The sequence below is a fragment of the Seriola dumerili genome, unplaced genomic scaffold, assembly GCF_002260705.1.
Source record: "Seriola dumerili isolate Sdu_G_001 unplaced genomic scaffold, Sdu_1.0 BDQW01000003.1, whole genome shotgun sequence".
Lineage (NCBI taxonomy): Eukaryota > Metazoa > Chordata > Actinopteri > Carangiformes > Carangidae > Seriola > Seriola dumerili.
In genome coordinates, this window is record NW_019174258.1 from 248,880 (window position 1) to 261,379 (window position 12,500).

Below are 12,500 nucleotides of genomic sequence, written 5' to 3' on the forward strand. Positions count from 1 at the left end.
CCAGCAGCTCCTTTTTATTTATTGCTGCAGTATGCAGCCTGCTCTTGGACTTTTCTCCATTACCTGAGTTTTTATAGCCAGGAGAGGGAGACCTTTGAGAAGCCCTCTGAAATCACTCACAGACCCAGCTCCCCAGTCATACCTCCTTACACTCTCTCTCTTACAAACACACAGATGCACACACACGCCCAATCGCTATCCCAGTCCTGTCCTTTCCTGCACCTTACATCTCTCATTTCTACCTGGCTCTCATGCTCCATTACTACGCAGATTTAATGATTTACCCCAGACCTGGATCCTGTTCCTCACTAAATTCTAGCAGTAGACCATTAGACCAAGACTGTGGTTTGCAGCTTTGCATCTATTTTCACAGGGGTTATTTTATATTGAAACCATATTGTATATGGTAAAGCTATATATGTAAACCAGTCTTCACATTTATACAAAAATGGGTAGATCTTAAAAGGTTCTGACAAAAAAATTTGAATCTTTACACATGACCATTTTTTGCATGTGAACAGCTGTCTTACTTGTCTTTTTGTGCAGTTTCACTGTGTACGTCACACAACATATTCCAGCACAAATAGCTAAAAATCACGTTCCCCTCCTTTCTTGCACTACATCTCATCTTTCTTCCACTACAGTAGCTGAGTCTTGGGAATGAAGATTACCAGGAGGCTGGGATCATGTGAGGTCGACATTTGTTATCTATCTCTGGCAATACACTCAAAAGTCAAAAATCCACTGTGAAAGCATGAAAGACCACCTCTCACTTTAGCTCCTTGGCCTCCTTGTGATGGCAGATTCTCTCAAGAGATTTACTGAGCCTTATGTATCATACTGTAGAGTTAATATCAGAGTGTTTGTGTTGATGATGACTTTAAGAGTTCCTTTAAGTGTGACAGAGGATGACACCACTGTAGTTTATGGGTGCAGACTGTGTAATCATTGCCTCCCTTGTAACATGCTTATTACAACTCACCTCACACGAAAATGAACCAGATGGCAGAAGAGAGGAAAAAGAATTAGTCACAGCAATCAATTCTTGTTTGTGTCTCTGAACTGGTGACAGTTTCAGACAAGTATGTACAAACTATTGGGTTGTAACTACCACGCCAAACACTCTGCTATGCTGCTGAATTACACAAGCTGAGCCCTCTAACCTCCCTTCTTTAACCAAGATAAAATTTATAGCTGCAATTACAAAGTTGGAAAAAATGGAGAACTCTAGTGGGGAAGTTCAGCAGCAGTTTGGGAATAATGACATAAAAAAGGCTGAGGCTGGCTGCCTGAGGGGGAGGAAGGGCAGAGATTAGAGAAGTAGAGAGGTTTGGCCCTCTAACTCACCTCTTGGGAGCAAAATTGCGTATTGCCAAGTGAACTTCAAGTGATCAGTATTGTAGGTTTTACTATGGATATCTTATTAAGGCACACAATAGACTTATCTATTGTCATGAACACTACTATTATGTACAATATCAGTAAGAAGGTTCTATGGCAACCCCCCCCCCCCTCCTCCCAATAAACTTTTTACCCTCTCCCTCTTTATGTCCCAGTGACACTTGTAAAATGAGAAAATGATGTTGAGTGGTGCACAAGGGCAGGCATACCTGAGGGCATGAGAAAGAAAGGAAGCTGACAAAACTAAAAAGCTGTGATATACCTAGCATGCATAGTAGTGGAAAGGGGTAAGATCTGGACGTCATCAACTCAATAAAAAGTGAATGACATTAATGTTTTGTGTTAATTGATGAATTAGGATTCAACATCAAGTAGAACTGAAAATCCTACATGAAAGAAATAGCTCTGAACTGTAGTTGGTGGGTTTATGTGGGTGGGTTTACTTTATGGGCAACTAGGGGCATTTCTGAGATCAAGAGAAGTAAAGTAAGGCTCACCAAGTGCAGGGGCCAGGGCGGCCATGTTGGGATCCAGGTGAAAGCTCCCCATCAGGAACTGGGCCTCAGCTCCAGCTGGGTCTATCTTGAGGCCTGGTGGAAGGCTCATGTTCTGGGTCAGGTAATATTGGTAGAGCTCAGCCTCAGAGGGTGAAGGCATGGCTCCCAAGCCAAGTCGACCGTGCTGCATCTGAGTCACATTCTGCTGGAGTAGCATCATGTTGTGCATGTGCTTCTCACTGGTCATGTGGATGCGCAGGTTCCGTGCCACATTAGTCTCGTAGTCACATACCTCACACCGCCAAGTAGGTTTGCTCTTCGGCTTGGTCGGAGAGGGGGCCCCACACGGTCCCGCCATATGGGTGGAGGACTGTGTAGGATGGTGGTGGGGCGGGTGATGGCTACTGGCCTGGGTCACTGAGGGGACAGCCACCACTCCTCCTGCGGTATGTCCAAACACCTGCTCCTGCGCAGAGCCAATGGTGCCTCCATTCTGCAGTGTCTGCATGTTGTTCAGGTGCTTGTCCGACTGCATGTGGATGCTGAGGTTGCCCTTTGTGGTGGTTGAGTAGTTACACACCTAGAAAACATAGAACATTTTTATCTTGAACTGCAATAAAGTAATGCAGACATTACTTTTAAATATCAGTTTATATCTACCCTAAATAGGTCAATAAATCAAGAACACAAAAACAACTTAAATTGTTAAAAAAAAAAAAAAAAACAAGCATTGTCACATTTTTTTTGCTACACACCTCACACCGGAAGGGCTTGTATCCACAGGTATAGCTTTCTCCACGAGCCAGACGAGGATGGCTTTGACCACTGCTGCAGTACACACAGGAGCCTCCTGAGTCTGGGTGCTTCTCTTTCATGTGGGCCTCCAACGTCTGCTGGTACTTGTAATGCCAGTTGCATTTGGGACACTTCAGTGTCTTGCACGAGTTTCGTGAATGCATCATGGTCATGTGACCACCCAAAGAGCGTGAGGAACCCAGAACAGTGTCACATTTAGGGCATTCTACCCCACTTCCTCCGTTGCCACCAGGCCCATGGTTCTGTGAACACTCGCCCATCCCCGTTATGTCACAGGAGCTCCCTGGGAGGGGGTGCGAGTGGCCAAGAGATGAAGGGTGGAGGTGATGATGATGGTGGTGCATGTGGTGATGGTGCAGAAGGGCTCCATTTTCCTCCTCTCCCTCTGCTGGGCAATCATTTGGTTCTGGAGCTGTGGCACTATCTCGATTGGCACTTTCATCAGCAGCAGCATTGGAGGACAGAGGTGAGGAGGAAGTGCCAGCAGTGTCATCCTCGCTCCTTCTGACGGCAGCTGCCGCCATTGCCATGGGAACAGTGGGCCCCTGGCAGTTAAAGCTCAGAGGGAGCTCTGAGGTCCTCCCCCCACCGTCTGCAGCTGAACCCTCTTCCTTGACAGAGGAGGAAGTGGAAGCAGGGGCTTTGCTGTTGAGTGTGGAACTGACCGCAGAGGTGCAGGCAGAAGGCTGGAGAGCGCTACTAGGCATTAATAAAGGAGATTTGGAAATGCTTTGGTTTGAGACAGCTGGTTCCCCCGCTTCACCCCCGCCGCTGCTACTGTTACCACCACAGGCCACTGCAGTGCTTTTTGCCTCCACCTCGTCTTCCTCCTCCCCGAACAACAGTTCCTCTTCTTCCAAGCCCCCCATCCGGCTGGATAGGTGCGCCTTACTTTCATGTCCCTCAGTGTCCCCATCCTCTCCCTTGCATGCCAACTCTTTCCCAGCAGGCTCCTCTGTTCTCCCTCCCTGTTTGGGCAGGGTACTGGAGTCTTTGGCAGAGCCTGAGGATGAGGTAAGAGTGGATGCTTTGGAAATGCCCAGCCCTCCAAGAGAGAGGACTGAGCTTAGCGGGGTTTGTTGGTGCTGCTGTTGCTGGAGGCCAGAGTCAGAGTCTTTGTTCAGGAGGGTCTCGCTGCCCCCGCTGCTGCTTCCAGGCTCCAGATGGACACCACTAAATGTGCCATAGAAGCTCTGGCCAGAGTTAATGGGGAGCAGGGTAGGTGGCAGAGGACTGCTCTTATTTTTTGGTTCCAGGAAACTGATGAGGGGCTCTTTGTCCTTCCCAATGCCCTGGATGATGGCAGATGCATGCTTGTCCCCTAGCATCCGCCGCTCGTCATCACACAGTGTCATGCGGTGATCATGGACGGCATGGGTGGCAAAGGAACGCGCATAGCCAAAGGACAGCTTGCAGAGAAAACACATGAGAATGGGCTTACCCTTGCCATATAGGGCTAGCCCATCGAATTTGGAGAAATCCACGTTGTTGGGAACATCTTTGGATACACAGGACTTCTTGGCAGACCCATCGCTGTTCAGGTAATCCTTGTTGCTTTTGTGCCGCACATCGAAGACACGGAAACTGTGCAGGACAGGACTGAGGCCTGCCATAGTTGAGGTATTGGGGAAACCTTGGTCTGAATTGCCAAACCACTTCCCGAAGGACGAGGCTATGTGGAACGTGTTGATGATCTGAGGGTAGACCGAGGATGAAGTCCCAGCAGGTTCCCCCGGTTTTCCCCCACTGGTAACAGAGTTTGTGGGAAGCAGGCCGGGTACCATGCCCCCACCACTTTGGATCAACTGACTGAGGCTCTCTACGATGTAGGCTGAGCCATCTGGCTGGTAGACTATCTCTCCAGCCAGGTTCTCCACATCACTGCTCTCCTCTTCCTCTTCCTCCTCTCCTTCCTCACTCCCACTCTCATGTGCTCCCTGCTGTTGTGTGGGCTGATGTCGCAAAAGAGTGGGCATGCCCCCTCCCCCTGAAGCCATTGGCACCCCAGGAAAGGGTTGAAGACTTGGGAAACAGCTGTCAATCTCCATTTCATCTAAGTCCTCAGATTCTTCCTCTTCTCCACAGCTCACTCCCTCTTGCTCTTCTTCCTCAAGACCCTCTCCTCTGGGATGCAGCTGGCCTGTGGCAGAGCTATCACTGCGGGCCTGGGGTGATATCTGTTTTGGCTGCTGCTGCTGGGACTGTAGTTCTCTCACCGCGTCATGAGGTGCACTGGGGTTTTGGGGTTGAGAAGGGTAGGGAGCAGAGAGAGACAGAGGGTCCAGGGAAGGAGCCTGGTTGGTGCAAGGGACCTGTGAGCTAGAGTGATCGTTCCAGGGCTGTGGTGGTTGCTGCTGCTGGGAGGAGCCGAGCCCATCGTCTGTCCCAGAAACCACGGGAGACTCACAGCTGTCCATGCTGATGCCTACATGAGGCGTTCATCGCATCCAGGCCTGCAGAGACACAAGTCGGGTGAGATAAATAGTTAGTGTCATATTTGGAAAGTTTAATGTAAACACACATGTATATACTATACATAAACCCACACAACTCCATCATTTACCATGCCAGGGTTGGAAACATACATTTCTAGATTTTACAAAGTATTAAAACAGCTGTTAAGAAAAGATCAGATACAGAAACCATGAAAGGGACAACATGTATAGGAACCTTAAAGGAAGAAAATCAAATATACGGTGTATTGGGTGAGAGACGAAAGCCTGAGATATAATTGGAAAAATGACACTGTGCTCATTACACTAGATTAGGTACTTAAACACAATACCTGAGACAAGCACTAATAAGCCGTCCATGATTCATCTTCCTGCCATATCAGGAAGGTACCATCTTTTATCTTCACCTTCCAAACAACACCCCTAATCTTATATTCTGCAAATCCTACATCCGTTTTTAATTAACTTGCAGTCAGAAAAAAGGAGAAACAGGCTAACTTAATGGATCAAATAGATTCCTTGTGAGATAATTAGACACTGAGAAGCCACCCATCAGCACATTGTACATTTACATAACTGGAAGAAAAAGGGAAAACTGCATCTAAAAAAAGCGATTCTTAACAGTATCATTACCATCTTCAAGTTGTGTACATATGAGGAGAATACAATTCATGTGCATTATTGAAATAGATTTGTATGGACTCTAACAAGAGCAATAAAAGGCAGTATTTTCTATGAGCCCAAAATACATAAGCTGGGTAGGGACTTCACTGCAGCTGTGTTTAGATCTTGCATCCAATAACCTCTACGCTCAGCCTGGTTTCAAACACTCCAGCCATCCTCCGCCTCTGAAATAATAAATGGGAGCTGAGCTTTCGGGAGCTGGCCATGCCCCGAGCATCTGAGAGGCCCAACACAGGCTGCAATTTAGAGCGCAGAAGAGATAAAATGATAGCGCAAGATACTGCTGAGCTAATAATTTTATTAAAGGGATGCAGCCAACATTGATTAAAGGGGGCAATCGGGCTGAAACCAATAACTCTGGGCTGCCCTTTAACCCACCAGCACTGAATATTACATGAGCAAAGTTTCCAGGCACCAAGCTCGCTGCCATGTCCCGGTTGATTAGCACATTCACTGCTTGCACTTGATTTATTTACTTATTTACTTAGGGATGCAAATTTCAGCTGTGATCAGAATGGAGTCTACCCCCACACCCTAACATATTAACCACTGAGGGAGAGGAGAGATTGATAATGTCTGTCTGCCTCTTCATGAATGTCTGATGAAGCTCACCTCCCACACAACATACCTGAGACCTCTCCAGCCTATATGCACTCAAACTACAAAAAATAATGGACTCCCATTTTAGTGATGCGTTTTTGTATTTCGACTTCAGAATGAACAATAACAGAAAATAAGCAAATACTGTGGGAAAAAAAAGAAAAAAAAAGAAATAAGCACTATAATGATAAAGCCATGAGTTTAATTTGGGGAATTTATCACTGCAAAGATGTAGTAGATGTTACTATTATAAATACCCGAGGACAGACATTTACTGTGAATATGGTCCATCTGATTGTTTTGTTTACACACTACAAAAGCTAACCCCAATGACCCTTGTCTTACTTTGCATACAAAATGAAAGATATTAGACTGGCTGGCTTATTAACAAGATTGCTTTATACAGCCAGACATGATTTAGAGATGGCTGCCATATTGAGTGAGGGGATACTAGCCCTACTGGTCTGTATTTATTATCTGCTCCATTAATAAGAGGCTATGAGCTCAACAGCCATTTCACACAAATGGACTGAGGGCAGCAAGAGTAATGCAAGAAAAAAAATTATGCCACATGTCAAACAGACAGTGATTCTTCAAACTAAAAGCACATGAATAAACTGGACAAAATGAAATGGAAAAAAATCTGAAAATGTGACTTGTCTAAAACGACTGCCTCTTAGGAAAAAGTCTCCATGTATCCTGTCTGAACATGGAGTGTCTCTCACCTTGTTCCTGTTATCTATCCTATCAGCCCCTCCTCCAGATTCCACTGCCTGTCTTGACCAGGCCTGGGAACACTGGATCCACATGCACAACTAGTAGTTAAGATTGCTAGTTAACAATGACCTCTAAAGTTCTCTACTCTCATCTTTGCCTTGATGAGTCTGAACAGAGTTGCTACAGTGTACTGTACCAAGGGTATGTACCCATCCATTCCCATTACTGCTGTAAGATACCTGAAGCAATTAGCAGTAGACAGGATAACACGATGACTCTTGATCAGTGCTGGAGCTCTGAGCCAGCTTGGTGTGTTCACTGCTTACAGAAAACAGGATTGCCCTTTAAAATCAAGATGGTGTAATTCAATAACCTGCAGTGGTTACTGATGAGCAATGGGATTGTCTGGAGTCGGCAAGTCGCAGATGGGCCAACTGATATAACGCTGTTTGTCTCTCGGAGGTCTGCCTGGCTCAGTGACACCTGTTTAAAGCAGGAAAAGCTTTAATCTCTGGGAGGCACTAAACAAGTCCGCGAGACAGACAAAGAGACGCGGTCGAAGGAGAGGGGAAGTGGAGGAGGCTGGTGTCTCTGTGCTCTGACTGTGTTAATAACCACAAATCAAAATGATGGAACAGCCCACTAAAAGTAACTACTGCTGAGTGGTATTATGTAAGGTTATATACTGTAATATGTAAAAAAGTAAATTTTCTTTTTCATACTGGCACTAATGCTGATTGCACAAAACAAATGATCCTGCCATGGCCTCTGCCCTTGCGCTGTATCGCAATTCTAAATGTGGGCCCACTGAGTTGACAATAAGCAGGCTGTATGCAGCCAAAACAAGCTTTAGTTGACAATAAGAGATAATCAGAGAGAAGAAAAGGCTGGATTCCTGAGCTGATCTGAGGGAGAGCATGCCGATGCACAGATCCTGACTGTAGAACTCACACTCCTGCTGCCACCTGCCTTCAAAGGCTTTACGCCAGGGTCTCCCTGTTCTCTCTTTCTCTCTGCACTGACAAAAAAGGTTGCACTCTACCCCCTCCCACCTCCATAACAACAAAGATAAGGTTGAACCTTGAGAAAAAGGCCTCAGTTCTAATGAACACTGTCAGAGAGTGGGTCTGGATGTCATTTGGTAGGGATGGAAAATGAGATAAGTTTTAAGTTATGGGTCCTTTCATTAGGTGGGATTTACCGGCCAACTGAGGGAGGAATTAAAGGCTAAGGAACCATCTGATTATAAGCATGCCTGATCACCTGCCTGAAGGCCTGCCCTTGCCTCCAGAAGACCCTGCTCTCCAGGGTTTCCTGAGGGAATTAGCTCTGACTCAGCCTTAACTGTGAATACTGCTGGGCTACAGGCGTGATGCAGCCCTGACCCTTACTCCTATCCACATGCACGTCAGCAGTGAGGGAACACCTTTTTAAATCGGAAAGACACTGTTTCTTAATACACCTAGAGGACCCCTAACAATATCCCAGATCTGATTTTCAATTGTTCCTCTGTGAAGTTGCCTTTCTGTGTCTGGTCTCTGAGCCATTGCTGAGCCTGGCCAGCCACCGCAGGGTAAGGGGCGCTTATTGGAAAATCAATGGCGTGAACGCTAAGCAAGTTACAGGAAGATGTGGGAAGGAAGGGTTCTTATTGATAAAGCAGGGGAAGGCCTTTGATGTTGCACTAGGGACATGCTCATTGATGGGGGAACCATTGTAGTCCTCAGGCAGAGTGAGGCCCAGGTTTATCTCCTAGGTTTGCTCCAATTAATCACCAATAAAAGGCATGCATGCATTGCATTCTGTAAGATAAGTCCACTTTAATGCCTGACATGGTTTAGTAAATTCTGGTTTTAACTCCATGCTTTTACAGTGAGGGGACTTTACCTTTTCTAAAACTGCAGTACACGTGTCTCTTTCTGCCTTTGTCTACTTCTCTGCCAAACCATACTGTAGCCTATATCCAATACAACAATATGATAATCATCTAAGTTATAACTATGCTACATGTGAGAGTGCAAGTGTGGTCCTAAACTAGCAGACTGGTGTCACAAGATGATTTACTGTACAGAAATCAAAATTAAAACATGCATGCAATTATTAATTATGTCCTCTTCAAGACAAAACTTTACACTAATCAACTATTTTACTTCACTAACACTTTATAAAATGACAAAGGCTTTATGCCAGGGTGACAATAATTTGAGTGGTCTGAAAGGAAAAAAATGCAAATCAACTTTCAGCGTCCAAGACTGCCATCACAGGTCACTTTGTCTCAGAGTTGTGTGGCATAAAAAGTGCTACCACTGCTACGATTATAATTGCATTAGGTGCATGGAGTTCTTGTTCTCTTTGATCCCTAACACTGTAAATCAGATACTTAACCATGTAGAGAACTGTTGTTTATTGTGTGCTGTAAATATTCTGTCCACTATTCTGCTAATGCAGACATAAGGGTGCTCCAGTATTGCTCCAAATGCAGGAGGCAAAAAGTCACCTCAGGTCGATGGCACTCAGCCTGTAAACAGGGCTTCCCGTAAAATCAATGATCTTCAGTAGGAGCTATCAGTCTGTGGAACAGAAATAGCCATGGCTGTGTTGAGTCTGAGGCGGGGAAGAACAGTGCTGTGTGTTTACATGAGTGTGTGTGAGTAGAGGGGGCCAGTCACTGGCATGTCTGGGTGTATTTTCTCAGAGATAGCAGAACTGAGGCATGCGGCTTCTGTCATGTTACAGCCTCTGAAAACGTTTCGGCTGCTGTAGAGTCAAGGCTACAGCTTAAAGATTTTTTAATGTTGTTTTCTGTGTATGTATTATCTGCATCAAACTAGAGTTGGAACAAATACATAACTTACAGCTCAAATAATCCTTTCTGATTACAATATGAGCAAACTCAAATACCCGTGAGGCAATGTGCTGATTGTTTTAGTTTCACAGCACTCAATTTTAGTAACCATTTTACACTAGCAAGACTGGCCAGAAAAGGCAAAATTGATTTGTTTGTAGTATCAATTGCCTCCTTTGTTAATAGACTTGAAATAGAACCTTGAAAATGATTTTACCCTTTACGCAACACCATCAAATTCTGCTAATCCATTCCATGTTGCAGAACGGAAGAAAAGTGATTTCAGACAAAGCAGCAGTGGAATCACAGCGCAGAATCGTATGTTACTTAGACACAGGGCAGTCTGATTAAATGATCTGACTGTCGCTCAGCTAACCTCCAAAACCATCCAGAAGGGATTTACACATGGCACTAGAGTGTTTCCTCAGTTTTGGAGGGTGTGATAGAAACAGCATGCTGGTGTAATTAGAAGTAGTTAATTAGCTGTGGGTTAATTACTGGGTTCTGCAGAGTGTTGGTGAAAGACCTGGTGGGGTGGCAAAGCAAAGGGAAGCAGCGAACACACAGCAGGAAGCTCCCAGTCTCCCGCCAATTAGCAACCAGCATGGGGTGGGGCTGGGGGTGGGGGGTGGGGGGTACAGTAGGAGTACAAATGTAAGAAGCCTTATATCATTGGATTTTAAGCTCAGTGCAGGGGAAGTGATAAAATGAGAGAAGACAAAATATATTCTATTTAAATATGTATAGTGTTAGATTCTTTTACTATAGTCAGAACAACATTTGCCAAAAAGTCGCAGTGAAATTTTAAAGAATGATACTATTTTAATTACAAAATTTAACTACATGAGCAACTTGTTATTACAGCAGCCACAAGCTATCTTTCTTCATTTATCAACCATACTGAAAGACTGCACTGTATTATTTTCCTGTTATGTCTCGTGTGGTTTGTTTAGAAAGCTTTGTAATTTATAAGAGCATAAATTATCCTTGGAATTAAGGTATTGATGTATAATCAGAGCAGGGCTATCGGGCACAAACTAACGTTCGCCCCCAGGCAACCCAGTGCACAGAGCACACTCACACACTCAGTGTACACTCAGCAGGGTGTCAGTAAAATTGCTCGACAGAGAGAGAGAAAGAGAGAGAGAGAGAGAGAGAGAGAGAGAGAGAGAGAGAGAGAGAGAGAGAGAGAGAGTTGTGTCTTTCAAATACTTATCAGATTATTTAGATACACATCCCCCATTTCTGCTCATTTTTAGATGAACCGACATGGATACTGAATGATTTGCAACAGTCTGACATGGAACCTCAAATCCTTTAGCATGCAGTACTGACTTTCCCATACAGTGGAATGCAGAAAGACTGAGAGGACACTTGATACTTTGTGCACTGGTCTGTCTGGCACTAATCAATCAGAAAACAACACACTGATCTTAATCCTTGGGAAGATTTCTAAATGAAAAACATTTAGAAATCCCAGAATGATATTTGTAGATATGCAGTATGTATAACTGTGTTTCTGTTGTATTGGCAGATTAGCAGGAAAGAGAAGGGGAAGACAGAAAGATAGAGAAAGGGAGATTGAGATATGGAGCTGGAGAGAAAGTGAGACAGCTAAAGACACGTGTCCAATGAAAGGTCAGGGACAAGGGGGAAATGTGCTGATCAAAGTCTTTGAGCCCCAGGACCTTCATTTCTACTAATTATCAAATCTGCCCCTATTTATATCTGCGGGAAGCAGACGTTCTCTCAAGAGAGGATGGAAGTGAAATCTGCTAACTACAGTGCTTTCAGAGCTTCTGTTTGCACTCACTCCATTTGATTTGTTCTATAGTAACAGGATAAGGGTGGTAGATGAGAGTTAAGAGAACCGATGACTATAACTTATGTGGGAAAGTTGTTGCTATGAAAGTAAAGGACAGAACACTATGTACAGAAGAAAGCAAGGCTGAGCAAAATGTAAAATATAGAATCACTCGATGTTTTGATGGTGGGAAACTCATTTGTGTCAATCTTGAAAACTATTGCCTAAAAGGCAAGATCTCATGGTGCCATACACACATATATACACACAGGCGCGCGCATGCAAACCCACACACACAAATACACACACACCTTCCCACAGCGCTGCAGTTAAGGCAAGCCAACCACAAACACAGTTGTTAAAATGATCAATACCATTGAAATATTAAACCTTAAGGAGCCACATTATTGATTGAGAGCCCAATGATAAAATGGTTTATTATCACAATTGTGGGCTTTATGTAAATGTTTTGGAGAGACCATCAGCTGCCCATCCACCATGGGCTTTGGCCAAATTTGACCCCCACCCCCACCCAACTGCCTACAAACACACATATCCACATATCCCACAACCCACTCACCACTCAGCTCTGCTCCCTTACCCTGCCATCCAAAACCCGAGGGACTTGAGGGACTGGCGCGAACAGGGGGATGTCATTACCACTACTTCTACTTCCATTAAGG

General features: G+C 44.8%; 1 protein-coding gene across 1 annotated transcript in view; it reads right to left on the reverse strand.

The window, feature by feature from the left end:
• Positions 1 to 12,500, reverse strand: part of zfhx3 (zinc finger homeobox 3) — a 135,834-nt gene that overhangs the window by 83,259 nt on the left and 40,075 nt on the right. The window contains exons 2-3 of the mRNA XM_022743576.1: positions 2,654 to 5,167; positions 1,899 to 2,478 (exon numbers count right to left, since the gene is read on the reverse strand). Of these exons, the coding sequence (XP_022599297.1) occupies positions 1,899 to 2,478; positions 2,654 to 5,131 (3,058 nt within the window). The 5' untranslated portion in view covers positions 5,132 to 5,167. The remainder of the gene's footprint in view (positions 1 to 1,898; positions 2,479 to 2,653; positions 5,168 to 12,500) is intronic.